General features: G+C 53.3%; 1 protein-coding gene across 10 annotated transcripts in view; it reads right to left on the bottom strand.

Moving 5' to 3' along the window:
• The window catches only part of BCOR (BCL6 corepressor), a 58654-nt gene that overhangs the window by 28689 nt on the left and 9151 nt on the right, over positions 1 to 20814 (bottom strand). For 5 of the 10 annotated variants that reach the window (XM_064706602.1, XM_064706639.1, XM_064706582.1 and 2 more), the window contains 5 exons: positions 10553 to 10682; positions 8983 to 9061; positions 5235 to 8066; positions 4490 to 4543; positions 3847 to 4030 (listed from right to left, as the gene is read on the bottom strand). In XM_064706602.1, coding sequence (XP_064562672.1) covers positions 3847 to 4030; positions 4490 to 4543; positions 5235 to 8066; positions 8983 to 9061; positions 10553 to 10638 — 3235 coding nt within the window. In that variant the 5' untranslated portion in view covers positions 10639 to 10682. Of the gene's footprint in view, positions 1 to 3846; positions 4031 to 4489; positions 4544 to 5234; positions 8067 to 8982; positions 9062 to 10552; positions 10683 to 11169; positions 11188 to 13679; positions 13698 to 18953; positions 19592 to 20814 lie in introns of those variants that run through there. The other 5 variants (XM_064706592.1, XM_064706611.1, XM_064706620.1 and 2 more) reach the window with 5 other exon arrangements.

The raw sequence follows: 20814 nt of genomic DNA, 5'->3' as shown, positions 1-20814 counted from the left end.
ACAACAGTAAGAAATTCCCTAAGATATCCTCAGAATTCAACTCTGAGTATCCCATGGGGCAGAGGGAATCCAGCTGATCTCACTTTTCTCTCCAAGTACCTCTGCTTGGGAGCTTTCTGCATTTGTTGTGTTCTGCCCGAGCCTACCACACTGCACAAACAAGCAACCACCACTCTCAGTGCACAGACTTTTTTTTTTTCTTCCTTACGTCCTGTGGCAGGAAGGTAATAACTGACCAGGGCAAAGGACATGTTTACTGCTTCCATCTTTCATTTGTTCCAGGGTACACACAGCCCAGCAAGAAAAAAGAAAAGCAGGGCATCACCATGCAAAGGGACACTGGTACCTCACTACAATGCTGAGATCAATTGTGCAACGTGTTTTGGCACATTGCACCATTTACCTTCACACACATCAACTGCTTTAACTTCTTCTTTATGACCTCACGCCTGCCTTAAGATCAGGCTTCTAATATATTGGAGTAATTTTGCCCAGCTAAGGCTTAAACAGGCATTGTCTCCCATCCTAAAAAATTAAATAAACAGGTGAAGTCATGCTCCCCAGTCAAGAAATTCACAGTCTGTAGAATTCATTCACTCTTTCACACTCGGGTATGATTTTCAGAACCTCTGGAAGAGCTTTGTTATGAACTAACAAGCGATCATCACATGCCCGTATTGATGCATGTGTCCGTGCCAATAGCTTAAATCACTTGATCTCTGAACAATCCTATGACTCATGACATATGCATCCCATAATTTATCATGTTTGTGCTATGAAAATGCACTGGAGTAGCATTGCCTCAGCAACATTTACAAGTCACCTTGGCAACAAAGCAGCTTTGCGGCTGCTCTCAGATGCCCGCTCTCAGATGCCCAGCAAAACCCAGACGAGATGGGAGAGAACTGAAGCACTTCTAATTTACTGATCGGATTTAATTGCTCATTAATTAGCTAACACGGCTACCTGCCTTAAATTGGGCCTTAAAAAAAAAAAAAAAGGCAAAACAAAAAGCTAAACAAAACAAAAGCCCACCTCTTTTACCCTTCTCCTCAATGCTCAAACTTAAGGAGACTCCCAGCACAGAAAATCACACACTGCCAAGTCAGAGGAAAAATTTAAGGAACCGGATATTGTGCTTTCGTGTGCTTCCAAAAAAGTCTATACATGTGTAACGCAGCTAGGAAAACCAGCAACTCCTAGGACAAGCTAAAAAAAAAGCAGTTTCCATCCCATGCAATGCCTCTGTAAGCATCACCTGCCTGTGTTGTTTAGGCGTTTGTTGCACGAGCGGGTTTAGAGGAGCCAAGGGGGCAGGCAGCTGCCAGGGCCGATCGGCGCTGGAGCTCCGTGCCAAGCGCGGCCGCGGCGGCAGCAGGGGAGCCCTGGGAGCTGGCTCCGTGCCACAATCACAGCTCTGGATGCAGTTTCCTTCTTCATCAGGCAGGTGAAGCGCTGCCAGTGCGGGCACAACAGCCCGTCGGTTTCACTGCTAAACTCCCTCCTCACACGGGTAAAGGCACGGCTGTTTCACTTTCAAGCCAGCGCCAGACAAACACGAAACACAGGGAAACTTTTCCAGCAGCAAGATCGCTCACAGGAGGCAGAAAGGAAACACGAGAGGCTGCAAACCATCAGGAGCTTTAAAGCCGAACACACCAACAGTGTGGTGAGAAATTGATGGCAAAGGGAAGGCAAAGGATCAGCAGCCCTGGCTCCCAGCGCAGGGGAAGGGAAGGCAGAGCTCCTCTCCCCTCTGCCACTCTCTCAGTGAGAGATGCATTAGGGCTGCTGCTGGTGGCTCAAGCTCCAACACACAGCCCAAGCCACCACAGTAGAGGCATTCAAGAGGTGTGAAACTCGGCTTCCTGATTTATCAGCTGCTATCCCGAGGGGCAGGAGGTGAACCACCACGATAAAAAACTTTTACTGAGACCTGAATCTGTACCAGTAAGTATTTGCTGCTGCCCAGGCGGGTGTACAAAAAAAAGGAACTCCCTCAGCAGAACAGATCCATGCTTTTAGGAGTTTGGACATTTGGCCAGAGTCTGAAATAGCCTGTTAAGTCAGAGCTAATTAGCAGAGGAGAGGAATGAACTAACATAAGACTGAACATGCTTTCCCTGCTTCCAACAGTTATTTAACAGTCTCAAACAAATTTTAGCCAGCAGATTCAAGTGCCAGAGATCTCACTAAATAGTGAATTTACAGACAAACCATATCATCAGCCTTTTGCAAGGATGGGGGGAGGAGTTTCAGCATGCAATTGTGCTCGAACACTCATACTTTCCACAGCCCCATGTCCCTGAGCAAGCCTGCCTTCCCTCCCTCTGTTCATCCCCTGTGCCCCCTCTCAACTCCACAGCCCATCATCCCCCCTCTGCTGAACCCTCTCTGCAGCCAGAACCAGCCAGCAGCACTGCTGCTGCTCTTCTAGCTTTCCTGCACACCCAGGGTGCGATTTAACAGAGGGCACCAGCAGGGCATCCCTGAGGAGCAAGGGAGGCTGCAGGGAGGACAGCCAGGGCAGCAGCCTGCCCAGCTCTCAGCTTTAGCACAGGCAGCTGTGCCTTCCTCCCCGCAGCTGCCTCGATACAGCCTGGGAAAGGAAAAGGCTCAGCCTGCCTCTCCCCAGCCTCCTACACTCTCCACTTCCACAATTAAAACTTTCCCTTGCTGTTTTGCCATGCCAGTTTTTGTGGAGGCTGTCATTTCAGTGATAGCAATGCCACAGTAACTTGAATTTAGGTGAGTAACCAAGCAAGCACGATTGACTAGCATGCTCCCTGCCAAAAGCATTAACCAAAGACCAGAACAATAATTCAAAGTTATTAAATTGCCTGAATGAAATTTTCTACTAGCCCTACTCATGAATCTCCACCTACCAAAGAGCACACTTAACCACTGAGTTACACAGCCACACACACAGAGAGTGCAGTCTGCAGTACAATTCCCCTTGTTTTGCAATGCTTTCAGCACCAATCTTTTTTTCTGAGTTGTTCAAAACAAAGCAGCAACAGAAGGAACTGATCCATTCTTTAAATACCTAGGTAAAACAAAAAACCAAAGAAAAGGTGGAAACTGACAGAAGCCATATGCTTACCAAGAGTGCAAACAAAAAAGACGTAATCTCTCTTGCATGCAGTAAAAAAATCCCCTAATACAGTTTTTTAGTTTTTATCTTACTTCTAGGACATTGCATTTTCCACAGTCCTCTGACACCCTGTAACAGCCTAGAGGGCACAGACAGCATCACTGGGAGTTTCACAGACCATGCCTGCAAGAACCTGTGCCTCACACACTTCCCAGCCACTGCAGAAGTCACCAGGAAAATAACTTCTTATCATTTGGAGTTGTTACTGCCAGCTTTTATGGATAAGTCTGGCAGATCACATCCTTCCCCACTTCCCTTCACGCTTCTGCCCTCCATCCTTGCTTTGAAGACTGCAAAATACTGGCATATCTCAGTGCTACTGCAACTTCAGGAAGCTGAACTCCTCCTTGCTTTCCTGCCTTCCCCCATATCCTTTCTGTATTTAAAACATAACCTTGGGCCTTTGCTTTCACTGGCTGGTGTGGTACCCATCAGTTAAAAGAGGATCTCTCTAAGGCAGTGACAGACAGTTAACTATCTCCCGAAAAGCAGGTGCAATGGCAACCAGAAACTTGCAAGCCCCAAGACAAGCACAGAGAGTACCAGCCCTGGCAACTCAGCACCTGCAGAGGATGAGGTCAGTGACTTTCACCAGCAACACAGCGAGAACACGAAGATTTGCTTGCTTTGCTGCAAGCTGCCATGGCAAAGAGACACATACACGCTTCAGAAAGCCATCTAAATTCGCTTACATCTGTCATTGTCATTTTGGTCAGCAATGGCATCTTCCAGAGCAACAGACTTTGGCTTCTTTTCACTGTTTCCTTTCAAGTTTTCCCAATCTGCCTGGCTGAATCTGCAGACCTCTGAGTCTTTGGTAGCTGTTTGGCCTTCTCTCTCTTTCATCTCCAACTCTGAGAAGCGCATCATTGCACGCTAGAAAGAGAATTGATATAAAAAAAAAGTCTTGCAATAAAAACTACTTCATTTACACCTTACCTTATATGAAAGCATTTCCAAAGAAAAATTTACTCAAAACCAGGGTTTCATATAAACAGCTAAGGGTAGGATTTTAACACACCTGACTTGTAAAACAGTGTTCTAGAATCTTATAAGCAAATAGTCACACAATTCTTTCATATATAAATATATATATAAAAGATTATATATAAATGTATATTATATCTAAAACAAAAACATTCCATTTTGGAGGTAAAAAGAGACAAAAACGAAAAGAAATAAAATAAAATTAAAAAGGAAAAAAAACCAACAACACAAAACCGTACAATGAATAAAAGACGACCATGGCCCACAAACTTCCCTTTGTGTATTGGAAATGAAATTTAACTCAAAGGTTTATGTAAGAGTCTAGTAATAAAAATTTGAAGAACTGACCTCACAGTAAGCAGCAGGTAGACATAAAATACTGTCCTCTTGTAATCCTTCCATCTATGTAATTAAAATGGGCACTCAATGGATCATTTAGATAATTTCATCCATTTTTATAAGCATAAACCAATTCTTTTCTTAACAATGCAAAACAATTTGGCTTAACTCATCCCTTCATTAAAAGTAAAACACCCTAGGAATATTCCTACACAATATCTGTCTATCATCCCTCAGCATCAACCTCAATACCACTCCTACTCTTCCCTAGGCGCTCACTTGGAACCAACGTTGCCTGAGACCCACTAATGCATGACTGCAGCTCCTCACCATCCAATGGCACGTTTGGCATACTAATCAAAACTTCTGGGTATGCTGTGCTGGCTGGCACCACAGGCCAGCTCAGAAATTACAGCCAAGGTAACATGCATGCCTGTCCAACTCCCCTCAAAACTGCACAAACATTGCATTAACGTGCATTAACATTTGTATCAGATTTTAGTAACAGCCCTTTAAAGCTGGCTAGCCCATACATACCTACAAGCCACACATATTCTTTACATTTCCTCACTCTCATTAATAAACTCACTTCGCTATTTAAAACCAATTTATGGCCAGTACGCCCCAACAAAAAAGCCATTCTGGTCTCCCCACCTGCGTCGCTTCTCTCAACTTTAAAAACTCAACTGTGACTCGCAACAGAGAAATAAATACCAACAGCAAGCGCGGCGGGTGCTGGACCGCGCGGGCTCACCTGCAACGCCCGCTGCTCCCGGCTGAGCTGGCTCGAGTCGGCGTAGAGCTCCGTGGTCACACACTTGAATCGGTCACCTACATAACCGGCAGAGTTTGCGATCCTCTTGGCCAGTTTGGACGGCTTGGGTTTCAGCGCTTTGCCGTCGGCAGACTCCGCGTCGTCAGCTCCCTCTTTGGTATAGGTCTGGCTGGCATCGATGCTCGGCGGCGCGGTCCCCATGCAGAACGGCTTCGCGTCCTCCTGCACCTTGCCAAAAGCCAGAGCTGGAGCATCGCTCTCGTGCACGCCTTCCAAGAAAACAGGAGAAGGCTGGACTGCCACTCTCTCTTTAGGCTGGCTCACAGATAAATCTTCTTTCCTTAAGCCGAACACTGATGAACTCTGGGCTTGCTTGAAATTATAGGTTTCGTGAACATCATTATTTCTTCCAAACTCCTCTCTCATTACAATAAAATCTCTGTGCTGAGACGCCTGCTCTACCTTGTGCTTTGTAGGGTCATTAGTCTGATTACTGCTTTCTGTAGCAAAGCTGGCTTTCGTTACGTTTGCTTCACTCTTAGCTTCCTGCTCATCTCGCAGAAGATCCGGGAAAAGGTGTTTGTCACTTTTTGCAGAGTTTTTACTATGGCCAGAGTTCTGGTGCAATTTCACGCTCTTGTCATTGGGCATTTCGAAATGCATCTTCCCACCGCTCTCCAGGAGCTCTGGCAGTCGGCCCCGCAGAGCTGGGTCCTCGTAGCGGACCCTCTCGTGAGACCGTGACCTCCGTTCTGTCTTCTCCTCCTTATTGATTTCCAGAGCTGAATGCTGCAACAGCATAGGGTGCACCATCCCCACTCCCAGAGCATCCTGGTAGGTCATGAACTCCCCCCTCCCGGCCGGCAGGCTGTAAGGGAGGCCGGGTTTGGGAGCCAGGTGGGTGGGGTAGAGGCTGCCGTTGGGCAGCAGGACAGGGTGAGGGTACACATGTCCTTTCCCGTGGAGGGTGAGAGGGCTGATGGCGATCCCCTCCGGCACTGGATATGGGAGGTAGCTCCTGGGGTAGGGCAGAGGAGGGGAGCGAAACGCCTCGTTGGGCGGCAGGAAGATGGGGCTGGAGGCCAGGGCAGTCTCAGTCGCCTTGAAGTTGGCTTCCTGAGCACAGGACTTGGCCACCTTACTGCTGTGTTTGGCAGCAGGGGCGGCGACGGGCTGCCCCACGTGCTGGATAACCGAGGCCGTGCTCTCTGCAGAGCTCCGCGCCGTCTTGGCGCAGTCCACGTTGGCATTGGGAGCTGGTGACGCCGACGCTGGCCGTCCCCCTGCCGACACCGTCCCTGAAATGCTGCCAACCACGGCCTCCGTGCCACCCATCCTGGGGCAGGAGGAGCTCCGTGGCTGTGGCATAACCCAGTCCAGTGCCTTGTTTTTCAGTTGGACATTCTTCCCAGCCTCCTCACTGGGGCTGGGACCGGGTACAATCCATGAGGATGGCGCCGTGCTGATAATTTCAGGCCTGTAGATGGGGCAGCTGTTCCCGGGAGAAATGGTTTCTTTCTGAACAATGTCACCGCCTGGCAAGTGTGTCCCCCCTCCTGCCCTTCCATGCACCAGCACTGTTGGCATAATTTTCTTACTGTGGTCAGACTTGCCAGCGGTTTCTGTGTCGACCACTTTCGCCGACAAGTCCAGTGGTTTGTCGGTGACATCTTTGGTCGGAGTCTGCTTTTCCAGGAGTGGGGGAGACCTGCTGTCCTTCCTGTCGTGGCCAGCTTTCCGTGCATGGGGGGCAGATGGCAGGGGTGCCTCCCCAGCATCACTGCCTTTGGGAAGCTTCCCATTGGAGAGGCGAGCAGGTGGAAATTCACTGCCGATGTTTACGTAGGGCTTTGGGAGCGTAACAGCAGAGGAAGGAGAGGTGGTGATCCTGGGGAAATGTTTGTGGAAATCAGCATAGGCATCCCCGACCTGGGCGGGCAGGGGCAGGCGGGGAGATGGCCGGGGCGAGTGCGGCAGCAGGAGTGCAGGATCTCCTGGCAAGTTGGCAGGGGCTGGCTTGGCGGCGGGGACCCGGGGCTGCTTGCTGCTCTGGATGTGGGGGTAGGCGTGCGTGTCCACAGGCGTGCCCGGGCTCACACCCATCTTCCACGACAAGCTCTTATCCGGACAGTGCACCAAAGGCGGGATTGCTGGAGAAGCTGAAGCAGTCGAGAGCCTCATGGGCGACGCCAGCGACGAAGGGATGTGAGGGGCAACGTAGTGGGAGGGAGGCAGGTATAAAAAACGTTCACCGTTCGTACACACGGGCGAGTAAGCTAGGTGCTGTGGTAAGCTGTAGGTGGACTGCTGAGGTAGCAATGCCTTGTACATGTTCAATGAATACTTATTTGGTGAGTCAAGGAAAGGGTATATGGTGGGCGTTGCACCCTCCATGTAGGGGTTTACCCAGGGGAGCCTTAGGTAACTAGCACCATTGACACCAAGGGGACTCTGCCTGTCACCCGCAGCTCGGTCCAAACCCAGGGTCTCCCCTGTGGGGACAGAGGTTTTTTGTATTCCAGGTGGTGTTTTGTATATAGCGCTGAAGCCATTCGGGGCTTTTCCAGAGACAGCTGCGCTTTCCACCGCTTCGGGAGGATTAGACTTAAACTGTATCTCTGGATTTCTCTCAGGAGTAAATCCCAGGCTGGCTATGGAACCCGTAGCATCCCGCGATTTTTCCGAGCCAAGTCCGCACAAGCTGGAGTAGACAATGCTGCTGGGCACTCTGAGTCCATCTCGCATGAGCCCAGTCCTGTCCATGCTCAGAGCTGCGAGGCTGTCGATGCGATGTGCTGTAGTTGCATCCACCTTTACAGAACAAGAAGCACGTTACTTTCACATCTCACTGACACGACTACCATTCAAGCCACACATAGATCAGCATTTTGGACGAGAAACAGTAACAATGCAAACATGCTGTTTGTTGTGAAAACGTACAGAGGCTGATTACACTGGAAAATGGGAGAACAGGAACTTACAGGGTAATATGCATAACACCACAAACATCAACACCAATCTCTCCAAATCCAAAATTCAAACAGCCAAGAACAAAGGTGTGAGGACTCAAGCAGCCAGGAGTGGCCCAGAGACAATGCTCAGAGGCACTGCTCCTGTGCAATCAGCTCTTTAGTCCCAGCCCTCCCAGAACAAGAGGCGGGCTGCGGCATGGAGACCAGAAAGAGAAGGATTAAGTGCCTCTCCTCCTCATCCTCCTCCAGGACCTCTCCCTCCACCTCTCTCTACTCTGGGGCTCACCACTGCCACATGATTCATGGGGCAAGGCATCTGAGGGTGCAGCACGAAGAAAGGTCTGCCATCAAATTTCCTTCCCACCTGCTGCTCCCCATGTAGACTCAAAGAAAGGAAAACCCCACCAACTTTGCTGGAACATCGATGTTCTTAATGCTTACATGAACTATTTTTGTCACACATGCTGGTGTTCTGCATGGCATTATTCGTAACAGCAAAACTAAGAATCTGAAGTCATACAACAACACACATCACAAAGCATCAAGAAATTAACAATATAAATAAACAAAGGCTCAACTTCACTGTTTCACAGAAACAACCTCAATGTGCCCAAGCCCACTAGGGCTGCACAACAGAAAGGTGTTTTAATAATTTCTTCAAATGGATCACATAATAACAGCCAGGGGCAGGAGTCAGTCATGGTGGGGAGGACAGGCACAAATTCATCTGCAGCATGAAGCTTGTAACTTCTTACCACACTGTGGTTCAGGTGATTTTCCTCCCTCAACTCCAGTCTGCTTTTCGGTGCATCAGCATCGTTAACGGGAATTTTCCTATTGAAAAACAGCAGCTTACTATTTGAAAACATCCTGTGCATCTCAGATCAGTGCAATATCAGCTCACCTCCATATTTTGATTCCCCTAGAGAAGTCCCATGAGATAACATATTTATCCTTCTCTGTACCCATACATGCTGACTACTTTGAAAAGCAAGGACCATTTGAAAATAAGCATAAAGGACTTTGACAACAAGAACACACCAAGTACATCTCAGAGCAGCCTCTTCCAAAGCAAGCAGTTTTTGTCAAGGTCTTCTCTTTTGCTCTTTGCCCTTTCCTTTTTCCAGGGGGAGAATATCCCATTTTAAACATACTCTGCTTATATACCATCCATAAAGACTGCTGAGGATAAAATTAAAACACACACGCTAATATCATATGAACATCAGCTCTTCCATGCTTAAGAGGGAGCTGCACATCTGTGCCATAGCAGCGTTGCAGCTCTGGGACTTGTTATCACAGAAATCACCAATAAAGAATATACCTTAGTGCCAAATTTCAAATCCCAGGGATAAAAATCACTGACATGCAGCAGAAGGAAAGTTTCAGCATTACCCAAAAGAACTCCTTTCAATCGAAGTGCTTAAAGGCACATCATCACCATAAAGCAGAAATGCGATTTTAATCCATTTGTTTTTAAAAGATTCACCTTCCCTGCAAGCACATGCAGTTATTATCCCTGAACAACTGGGAGGAAAGTGGGGAGGGAGGGTGAGAAAGCAAAGTGAGATGCTTGGCTGTTTTCCTTCAGCTTATGTTTGCAAATAGTATTCCCTGCAAAGACCAAAAACTTCCACCAGCTTTTTGGAGGCTTTTCACACAACAGCGAGAACAGAGAATGAGAAGAGAGAAAAGCACTAAAACCACACAAAACTGGCACAGAGAACTGGAGGCGCATCTGCAGCTTCTGTCCAGCATCATTTTGCTTTTTAAAGAGCTGGGATTTAAGGGAAGGGGACACCTGTCAGTGCCTGTGTCATCCCATCTAACACTGTAATTTTGATCATCAATTGAATTATATTCAGCAGGAAAAAAGGTGGGGAGGAGGAGAAATTCACTCGTGGGAGACAGACACTACTGATCTTATTCCACATGACAAGCTGTTGGTCCACAGGCAGGGAACACCAAACTGCCGGCACGAGCCCCTCTGCTGCAGAGAATCACCACAAGGAAACGTGCACTATTTGGTTTAATCCCCCTTCACAAATGCAGAACAATAAATTAATTGTAAAAGCACATTCAAAGGCTGCTTTGGGTGCGTCCCCACTTCACTGACCCAGGTTGCCTGCTCCATAGTAAATCAGCATCTGCTCTACTGCTCTCAGGCACGTCTTGACTCTCTCCCTTTGCCCTCCCTCCAAGCTGGGCTGATCTCGATTCAAGGTGGCAGCTTTCTGCTCCAGCGTTAGGGAAGCGAGCACACTCCGAGACCTCGCTCTGCAGAACCACAGTGTGCTTTAACTCGCCAGAAGCTTAAATATTTACCTGTCTTCATTAATTCCACACATGCGGACCCTTTCATTGCTCATCCAGCTATGAACGTTGCCATACAGGGGAGTTGCAGAAAGCATGACGTCTCCTTAAAAATCAACGCTTTTCTTCGAGGTTTTATATTCTATTAAGAAAAAGAAAAGAAGGAAAAAAGAAAAAAAAAAGTTGAGCAGATTTGTCTAGGAGGAAGTGCAAACATCACGGCAGAGCAGCCAGCCTCCCTCCGGGTAATTAATAATGAATGCAGGATTGGTGCGGGGAGTGAGCTGCCTACGTTAACCGCTAAGGGAGATACCCGGCAATAAAGGAGCAAATTGAGGGCATTTATAGGTCAGAGGAGATGGATCTTTTCCCCAGCGCACATCCAGAAAATTAAGAATCATTCCAGACTATCGACAAATAAAAGTTTCTCCGCAGCATTTCATTTCCACAAGAAATGACTCAGCCGGCCAAGTACGCACCAGTCCCCAAATCTTCATCTCACATAGACTGAACCAAGGAGGGAGACCCCGTGAGCCTGGGGGGACACTCAAACAACCCACAGGAGCTCACAAAAGCCCTGCATTAGGAACACACAGGAGCAGGAGAGCATGGCAAGAACAACCACATACCGCGTGTATTAGCTACGCTGATTGCTGATAAGGCTTTTACACGAGGACTTAAAACTGAAGAGACGCTGCTACAGAAGGCATCTAAATAAAACCCTCCCTTTTAGCGTCTGCACATGACTAACTTGGAGAAAGGGGTTAAAAATAGTAAGTGGGTTGGCGAGCTCCCCACCCCTTGATTTGATTAAGCGAGGAGCCCTGGTGGCTTCTGCATTGGAGCTGCTGCGCTGCTGCTGCCACTGCTGCCGCTGCTGCTGCTGCTGCTGCTGCTGCTGCTGCTGCTGCTGCGAGTGCTTTCAGTAATTCAATGATGCCTGCTCACTCCAGGGAAAGAAATCATTAGCGGGCTCACTGGAGAAGTATTAGCAGTCCAAGAGGATCGGCGCTGTGTGCAGCCAGAGAGGCAGGTGAAAGGTAACCACATTTTCACGTCCAGTGGCACAGAGGGAAAGGCTTTTCCTCCCCTCTACCTTGCCTAATGCCACCTCCGCTCGCATTAAATTCTAGTTTGCTGCATGAGCGAAGTGTCAGGACAAGCTGCGTTTTATTAACAGGATTATCGCGGCGCATGATTTATTCCAGTGCAAGATTTTAATTGCTCTTCGGAGGTTGAGTCGTTTCTTTTGACTGAGCTTCAGCCTGCATCCTGCTGCTAAATGCTGGGTTAATAAGTAGGGGGAGCCTTTAATGCACAGGATATCCCTCAGCTCTTCCTCTCTCACAAAAATAGAAGCCTTTAAGCAGGAGGCATGATACTCCTTTTACACACACACAAGCCAGTAACGGGCGATTGACCACTGGGAGTTTAATGCCTAACGTCTCCCAAAGCATCCATGCTTCCCCAGCAAACTCATTTCCTTTGTCAGGCTACAAAATATGCAAATGATCACTTTGGCATTTAATAGGGAAGAAGCCCAGATTGGGCCTTTAACACAATACTTCACACACGTTCAGAGAGGTTTAAGAACTGAAACGGCAGGAAAGCCTTGTTCCCCAACACTTTTTTCTCCCCTCAGAGAGGCCTTTTGTGCAAAACTCCACGTCTGGAACAAATGTATATTAATGAAACGGCGCGTTGACCCTCCTTTCTCCACAACGGTTAGCTTTTCCTAATGAAGTCCGCACAAATCGCCGCAAGGAAACAAAAATCCACGGAGGTTTAGTTACCGCGCTATCATTCAAAAGGAGTTATTTCACTGGAAAGATGTTTTCTGGACAGATTTACTGGTTTCCAGATGCGCCGCTCGTAATGTTTTCAATAGAGGCAGCAGCAGCATGGAGAGAGTGATTTAGGGTTTTACGTAAGGTTAGCAGCCACCCCGTGCGCTGCCTCATCTCCAAGGGACAGACACCGGCGCAGGGAAGGGCCTCGACGGCACAGTCCCGATTTCTGCGCCCCGCTTCCCTTGGGGGCCAGGCTCCTCCAAGGGGCTGCCTGCACCCTCCCCGCCTGCTTTCCTCGCTGGAAATGTATCATTAAGATAAGGCGAGGTGCCTGAACTGAAGCCCATCAATCCCCTGACACGTGCAGATAGCGAAATGCTGAAGTTGCATGGGGGGAGTGAGAGCTTCTCCAGCCAAGAGCGGGTAATCTGGAGGCCCCATGTCCCACAGCCACCACCACCCGAGCAAGGGCAAAACCCGCCCGGCCGCAGGGACGTGCTGGGATGTCCCGGGGCCACCAGGCAGGTCAGAGCCCGCGCCCCGAGGGCTGCCAGCCCCTTCCCCAAAGCCAGCCCCTGTCGCCGTGCGCCCCGGGTGCGCGCGTGTGTGCAGTTGTAATCATCGCCGCCCTGATGAACTTCTTGTGAACTGTTTAAAAGTGGAGGTCTGCTGAACGAGCAGCGGCGCCACTGCCAGCCATAATTTCATTGCAACAAGCAGCAGACTTTTAACTCTTCGCACACCCCGTCCCTCTCCCTCCTCTCCCTCCCCACGAGCAGCTGCCTGTCGGGGGATACCGGCTCACGGAGGTTCGGCCAAACGCGGGCAGCGCCACAAGCGCTCAGCGCTGCGGGGACGGGGGGAACAACAATGGGGGCGTGGGGGGCACCGCACCTATTTATACACCCAGCTTCCGCGGGGGTGGGCGCAGCCGCTCCCGTTATGCAACCCCGACGGCGGGCTGAGCGCCCCAGCGCACGGAGGAAACCGAGGACACGTCTGTCCCTCCCTCCCTCCTGCTGTCACCCACCGGGCCACCGCCAGCGCGCCCCGGGGCGCCGCAGCCCCCCCGGCCGCCCCCGCTGCGCTGCGCGGCGGGGCGCGGAGCGGAGCTGGGCTCGGCAGCCGGAGCGCGCACGGCATTTCCTCCGGGAGGTGTCTGGCCGATAAAGCCATTTGCGGCTAAATATAGACGGTGATGCACGGAGGAGGGAGGGAGGAAGGGAGGAAGAGAGGGAGGGAGGCGCGGGGTGGGGGGGTGGAAGAGAGTGAGACGCGCAACGCACACGCGGTTCCGCAGCGATGCCGCCGTGTGAAACCAGTTGTGAAAAGCGCCTGCAAGCACTAACCTGCCTCCCGGCGTGCTGCCGAGCGGGGCCCCGGCGTGCCGAGCCGAGCCGTGCCGAGCCGAGCCGTGCCGGGAACACCCACCCACCTCCCTGGCTGCCCGCGCCCCGCCGGCCCCGCGCCGCAGAGGCAGGCACAGGCACACACCGCACCGCTCGGGCCGCTGATTACAAAGGGAAACGTTCGGGTCTCCCTCGCAACGTCAACAGACTTTTGGCAGCCATTGACGCCAGCAGCAGCAAAGTTTTGTTAACACGCTGCTGGCGTGGAAACGAGAAAAACCCGATGCCCGCGGGGAGGGGGAGAAGGAGGAAGAGGAAGACTCCACTTCTCCGTGCCTCCGGGGGAAAAGAGGAGGCGATGGCAGCGCCACCCGGGACAGGGCAGCCCGCTCTTCCCCCTCCCTCTCCAGCCCCGTGACCCCAGGGTGCCTGCCGGCGAGTTTGCGAGGTGAAAGTCCCAGCGAGGGGCGTGGAGGGGCGGAGGGGATGAGGGGGGGGCGCCCGGAGGAAGCCCGGCGGGGCCGGCGGCTGCAGCGAGCCAGGAAGCGGCTCGGGAGGAGAATTGCAGCGGCGCACGAGTTCCCTTTTGGCGCCTTTACTCTTTTCCACCTCCGAGCTCCGCCTGGCAGCCTGCCAGTTTCCACTGCACAAGCCACGGAGCCGGCAGCAGCAGCGGCAGCCGGCGGGGAGGGCTGCGCGGGGTTCAAAAAAAAAAACCTCTGCGAGAGCCGATGGCACCGACGGAGCGCCGGGAGCTTCGGCAAACAACCCAGCCTTTGGGATATTAAAAGCGATGCAATAAATTACCGGGCTCAGAGCCCTCCCCCACATCACCCCCCCCGGGCCCCCTTCCCCCCGCCCCGTCGCCGCCTGGTTCCAGGCCACTGGAAGGATCATTTCTAGATTTGTGAAAATCCCTGAGAAAGAAGTGAAAAGCAATCGGGGACTCGTAGTGATCTACTTCGATTAGCCCTCAGCCCCGATCATCTGGAGCTTGATTTAAAGGGCAGCGCTCGCACGGTATTTATACGCTTAAATATGGGCTGATGCTTATGAATGTGTTTAGGTACCTCGTTTATCTTGTACCTCCGACTTATATATTTACGACTTATAGGAACAACGACCTGTGCCACGGCTAGAAAGGAGACTTCAGAGACACCGTATTGCTGCACCGTTTACAATGCGCCGTATAAAGCTCTGGCAGCAGCCAGCGATCTAATATTAGACAAGTGTTAAAAGAATAGGCTTGGCTGCGCTTTTTATATATATATGTATGAAAAAATAAAATATACTGTGGGGTTTTTTTAAGCAATCTCCACACGACATCACCGCTAGTGACACGTTTTGTAAACCAGAGGAGGAAGCTGCAGACTAAGTAGCCGCCGCACGGATCCGCGGATTAGAGAAGAAGTTTGACCTTTACCCGGGACGTGTGGCATTTCATTTAACCATAAAGCTAAGCACAATGCGCCAGCGAGATCGCTAAACCGCTTTAAAATACATATAGAGTCATGCACGACAGTAGTGCATCTCGGTTTAGGCAGCGTGCAGGCAGCACGAGGGGGTCGGCCCCTATTTTAAGGCTCTTGCCGCAGCCACCCCCCATCGCTCCCGTGTCCCCCGTGTTCCCCCTCCCGCGGCTCCCACACCGTCACGTGTCAACAGCGACCGGGACTTGCTGCCGTGTAAACACGGCACGGCGGAGCCGACCGGGGGCACCCGGGGCTGGCTGCCGAGCCAGCGGGGCATCCTCCCCGCCCCGGGCCGCCCGCCGCTCTGCCCCACGGGGACACCCCCGGTGCGGCGGGGCTCCGGCGGGGTCTGGCCCCCCGGCAGAGGCGGCCCCGCGCCCCCCGCGCCGCCTGTCACGCCTGCCTCGGACCCTGCACAGACAGGCGCTGCGCCGGAGCGGCAGCGGCGCGATCCCCTCTCCCATATGCTGCGAGGCGAATCATTGCATCGCTCTCAGCTGCTGCCGGCGGCAGCCAAAAGGGGGGAGGAAAAAAAAGTTTTCAATTAATGATAAGCCTAGGAACTGGGGAAGGGGGCGGGGGAGGAGGCCAATAAGGGAAAGTTAAAATGGCTGGCGATCCTTCAAATAACCCTGGCTGCCTTCCCCTGGAGCCCACACGGCACTGCCTGCCGCGGAGCCCCGGGGGAAGACCCGGGCGCCCAGGCACACGCTCCTCGAGGCCAAAGCTGCCTCGGGCGGCCAAGGCTGCCTCCGCACACCGCGATGCCCATACCTGAAGGCTACGGGACATTCATATGGCGGGGGCACTCACGTCATTCCCCCCTCCCTCTGGTTAAACCACATGGTGGGGGTGCGATAGAGTGGCTGCAAAGGCTCCCACACACACACAGCGGGGGGAGGTGAGGCGGCTGGTACCCAACTTTGAGGCATCACCGCATGAAGGATTTCCCAGAGATTCGCGGGAAACACCGACCCCGTTCGCCGCACTGGCAGCCCCGCACCGCCGCTATGGCGCCCACCCCCGGCCCCCCCGTCCCTCCCCCGGAGCGGGCGATGCCTCAGTCCCCCCCAGGCGCTCTCCGCGGTGGCCGGGCGGGACGGGGGGGCCGGGGGATTCCTGCTGCCGCTCCGGCCGTGCCGGGAAACAAGGATACTACTGGAGGAGGAGGGAGCCACAAACCGGCTCAGCCGCAGGAACCCCCGGGCCCCCGCGCAGACGGGAGAGAGCCCGGGCTCCCTTACATCGCCCACCCGCCGCGGCATCTCCCTATACCGAGGCCGGCCGCGCCATTTTAGTCACACACACACACTCACACGCACCCTCTCACACACACACAACACACACAGACAGACACACAGACACACACACCGCGCGCGCGCACGGGAGCGAGGTTTCCGCTGCCGCTGCCAGAGACAACAGGCAGCAGCAGCAGCAGCAGCCGAGCCCGGGCTGCGCAGGCGGAGCAGCGGCAGCAGTGGGAGAGAGAGAGGGACACACACACACACACGCAAGCACACACACCCACGCACCGCGAGCCAGGCAGAAATGTGCATTTCAGGTAATTTAAGGCCGCATTCCCGGCGCAGGGAAGGAAAAGCGCAGGCCTGCGCCCCGACCAGCCCATTAACCCGCCGCGCAATCGGCATCCCGGGAACCCTTCATTGTTGCCCTTATTCCCTATGGCTTTTGCTTTCCAGGAGGGGGATAGAAAGGAAAAAGCAAAATCGGGGGGGAGGAAGGGGAAAAAAGGAAAAATAGCACCGAGCCAGCCCCTTCCCCCCGCTCGTCCCCCATTGTTCGTCCGCGGGAGGCTGGGAGAGCGCAGCGCCACGGGCTCGCTATCAGCCGGGCTCCGGCGAGCACTCCCCTGCCCCCAATAGCTCGGGCAACTTAGGAGGCAGGGTGGGAGGGGGGAACCCCCCCACAGTGAATACAAAAGTCCCAGCGCTCCTGCGAGAGTTGGGCGAAGGCCTGCGCTCACTTCCGCAACGTTATCCTAGCAGAAATACCGGAGCACGGCCCCCGTTTCCTTCCCCCAGCCCCCGCCGCACCCCCGGGGGGTGGAGTGATTAATGGGCCGTACGCCCTTGGTTTCCCTCCGGCCAGCCCGGCACACCGCTCCCCGGCGCGGAGCCGCCGCGGCACGCTGGGCGGGGGCGGCCCCCCTACACATCCGTCGGGGACTTTGGGAGATATTGATCACGGACGACTTCATTTTGCATAACTGCGGCTGACAGGGCCTGTGGTTCCCTCATTTACGGAGCAACAGCTTTCGCGGGGCTGATGGATGGGGAGCGGCTCCCTGCGCTCCCCCAGCCCGGCCGGGGGACGGCGGCTCCGCTCCTCATGCAGCAAATGGCCGCGCACAAGAGGCAAATATTAAACTTAGGTGCCTCCGTCTCCCGTTCTACCTAGCGCGGCCAGCATGGAAGCCTCCAGCTTCCCGCAGGGCTTTGTCTGCGCAGCCACGCCAGGGCCAGGGCCGGGGCACGGGGACCTTCGGCGAGTACACGCAAGGAAAAGTGCTTGGGAAGTTGGGGGGTTTTCCTTTTTTTTTTTCTTATTTAATTCCCTACTCCTACTCCTAACAACAAACAAATAAACAAGCTGGTTTCTGCAAAACAATGCATAAAAATTAGCCTCGCCCTAAAGTTTATGTCGGGTTTATGGCGCTAACGTTTCTCCTTAATGGGAAACGCTTTCCCGAGCACTTCTGGAAAGCGCTGGCAAGCCCTCAGTTACGAAAGCTGCATCACGAGCACCTCGATTAAACATCTCTGCAATGTGTCCCGACCTCACATCCACCACCTTCTCCACCTTCAGAGAAAAGGCCAGCCCAGGGTGGGCACAGCCAGCGCCAAACACCGCCCGACTCGGCGTGCGGAAGGCACCGGGGGCAAAAAAAAACAAAACAAAACAAAAAAAAAAAGGAAATAAAACCACGTGAAAAAATACAAAAATTACAAAGAAAAAAAGAAAAAGGAAATTAAAAGGACATAAAGTTGCCGGTAGCGGCGGTGTCCCGGTGTAGAGGAGGCAGCGTGCAGGCCGCCACCGGCCCTGCCTTCCCATCCCGGCGCTCCGCACCGAAACAAAGCAGCGAATCAACTGCGATGCAGATGGGCGGCTATGAATTTTTTGCTGCTGCTTAGAGCTTTAATTACTCGTTCTTGATCCGTGGGACTACGACACGACACCGCCAAGGTTAAAATGCCCTGAACAGCTCTGAGCAGATGTGAACGAGTTGGCAGACGCGCAAATGAGGTCTGCCTCTAAGCATGATAACAAGTGACTAATACATTGCATATCGCTGAAAGAAAATTATTTTTCTCTAATTTGCATTAGCTTCTTTTTTTTTTTAACGCCGCCGACATTCCCTCCTCAGAGGCAGCAGCATAATCCTTAAAATATTGCTCCGTGACTTTAAAAGATTTGGAAGGAGGCAGCAATTGCCAGTGTTTTGGCTATGCAAGTGTTTTGGCTATGCAGGCTTGTTTATCTTTCCGCCTTTGCTCCAAGGCGAAACTAGTTTCGCAAGCAGTATTCTTGCAGAAAAATGGCACATGTCATATAAAACACCAGTTTATAGGAATTGATGCTAAAATTGTTGAATGACTACTGGTGTACTTTTGCCACTAATAGCACAGTGTAATCCATAAAGGACCAAGGGGATAGTCAAGGCCAAAAGAGAAAAAAAACCATAATAGATTGACTGGAGAGAAATAGATAAAGACAACCCATCGACCAAAACGACTAAAAGGGGGGTGAGGGAGGAAATAAGCATCTCCCCCTTTCTTACCTGCTCTCCACCCCAGAGACGCCTCGTCAAGAAGACAATAGTACATGGAGGTCACTTACTATATAAAACACAGCGGTTCTCGTAGGTAGCAAAATTATGTCAGGTACAAATATAGGCTGGAACCCAGTTCTCCAAGTTTCCTCGACTTTCCAGAGGCTCTTCTGAAAGGGCCAGGAGATCACTCTGGGTACCGGAGCAAACTTCAAGAACAGACAGCATTTTATATCCTACGCTCAGAAGACACACCGAGGGCCTTAGATGCGGAGTCTTTGAGCAGAAAATAGTCACTCGGGAAATTTATGCACGAGGAGTTTTTCACTGAAGACCTACTCCAGGGATCCCTGCACATCCAGGTTATCAAGGGTCGTACGCTGCCATCTCAAGCGGCAACTTCTCTGCCAACACGTGTTTGTGAGGGAAACGTGCTGCCAGCCCCCGCACCGTGCCGTGCCGTGCCCCGGGCCGCCCTCTCCTGCTTCGGGGTTCCCGTGACACCGCTCCCGCACAGCCCCCGGGGCCGGCGCGAACCTGCCGCCGGGAGGTATTTCCCAGCGCCGGGGCCGGGCACGGAGCCGGCCGCTCCTCCAGCTGCCTCCCCGCGCTTGTAAATCAAGCGGAGGCGGAAAGAGGGGCCGGGGGGAGGGGGCGGAACGCTGCTCCCCGGCCAGCGGCGTTCGCCGAAGCGTCGCGGCGGGCGGCAGGGGAGCGCGGCTGGGCGCCCCGCCGCCGCCGCCGCCCGGGATGCCGCCGGGCCCCGGGGCGCCCCGCCGGGCCCCGCAGCGCCGGGCGGTGCCTCCGGGAGCGGCGGGGCGGCCCCGGGGCCACTCCGGCCGCAGCGAGAGCTTTTGTGTGCGAGTGCCAGCGAGGCGCGGGCTTTTCGCGCTCCAACAGCTGTCACATTATTTGCACTGGCTGTAAACAGCCTTCGCCTTCCCCCCTCCCCTCAAAACCCCCGCCCCCCTTGCCACAGAGTTAAATCCAGACTAACAATCCCCAGTTAGAGATCAAACCAACAACAGCAGCATTGTGTCTGCCTTCATTGCTTTACCATCAACTACTGCAGCTGGTTTACTCGAAACAAGGAACACCCTCTACCCACCTCCCCCGCCCCGGGGCCACAAACGTGCTCGTTCCCGGAGCTTGGCCGGGCGGAGCCGCGCTGCCCGGGGGGTTCCGCGAGCCGGGCCGGGGCTGCGGGTGCTGCTCCGCCAGCCCGATGTCGGTGGGTGCCAAGCGCCGCGGGGCTCTCCCCCACAGCACAGAAGCGTTTCCAGTCAGCACTCACGCCCCACGAAACGCCTGCACAATCGCAAGTTGAGCTCCGCTCTCGGTCTGGCTTTTGGGAAAGGCGAGGGGGAACCCCGGTGTAGCGGGGAAAGCCGCGCCTGCAGCTGCGCAGCGCCCCGCGGCACACGGCGAGCTCGCCCCCGCGGCGCGGCGCGCCTCCGAGCAGCCCTGCCCCGGGAAAGCCGGGCTTCCCCCGATCCCTGCCCGGCCCCGGGCCGCCGCCGGCAGCCTCCGACCTGCTGTGGCAGCGTCCGACCTGCTGCGGCAGCGAACCGCCCGCCGAGGGGCCCCTCCGCCACCCCTGCCCGGGGCGGTGACCCCGCAAGCCGCGGCCCCTCCGCTCAGCCGGGCGGCAGACACGCTGCCACCTTCTCCTTTCCACCGTAAAGAGGAAAAAAAAATAACAAGAAAAGAAAAATGCCAGTAACCTAAAGCACGACTCCAGCTTCGTTCATGATACAACCACTGTGCAGCACACTCCTTTGCTTCCAACTCTCAGAGGGCCTTTTTGCTGGGCACAGCTGGAATTTGAGTGTAAATCCTCATAGCTCCTTCCCTGCCCTTACTTATTTTT

The sequence above is a fragment of the Zonotrichia leucophrys genome, chromosome 1 (assembly GCF_028769735.1).
Source record: "Zonotrichia leucophrys gambelii isolate GWCS_2022_RI chromosome 1, RI_Zleu_2.0, whole genome shotgun sequence".
Classification (NCBI taxonomy): domain Eukaryota; kingdom Metazoa; phylum Chordata; class Aves; order Passeriformes; family Passerellidae; genus Zonotrichia; species Zonotrichia leucophrys.
Note: the sequence above shows the minus strand (reverse complement) of the source record. Positions and strands in the feature narration are given on the sequence as shown.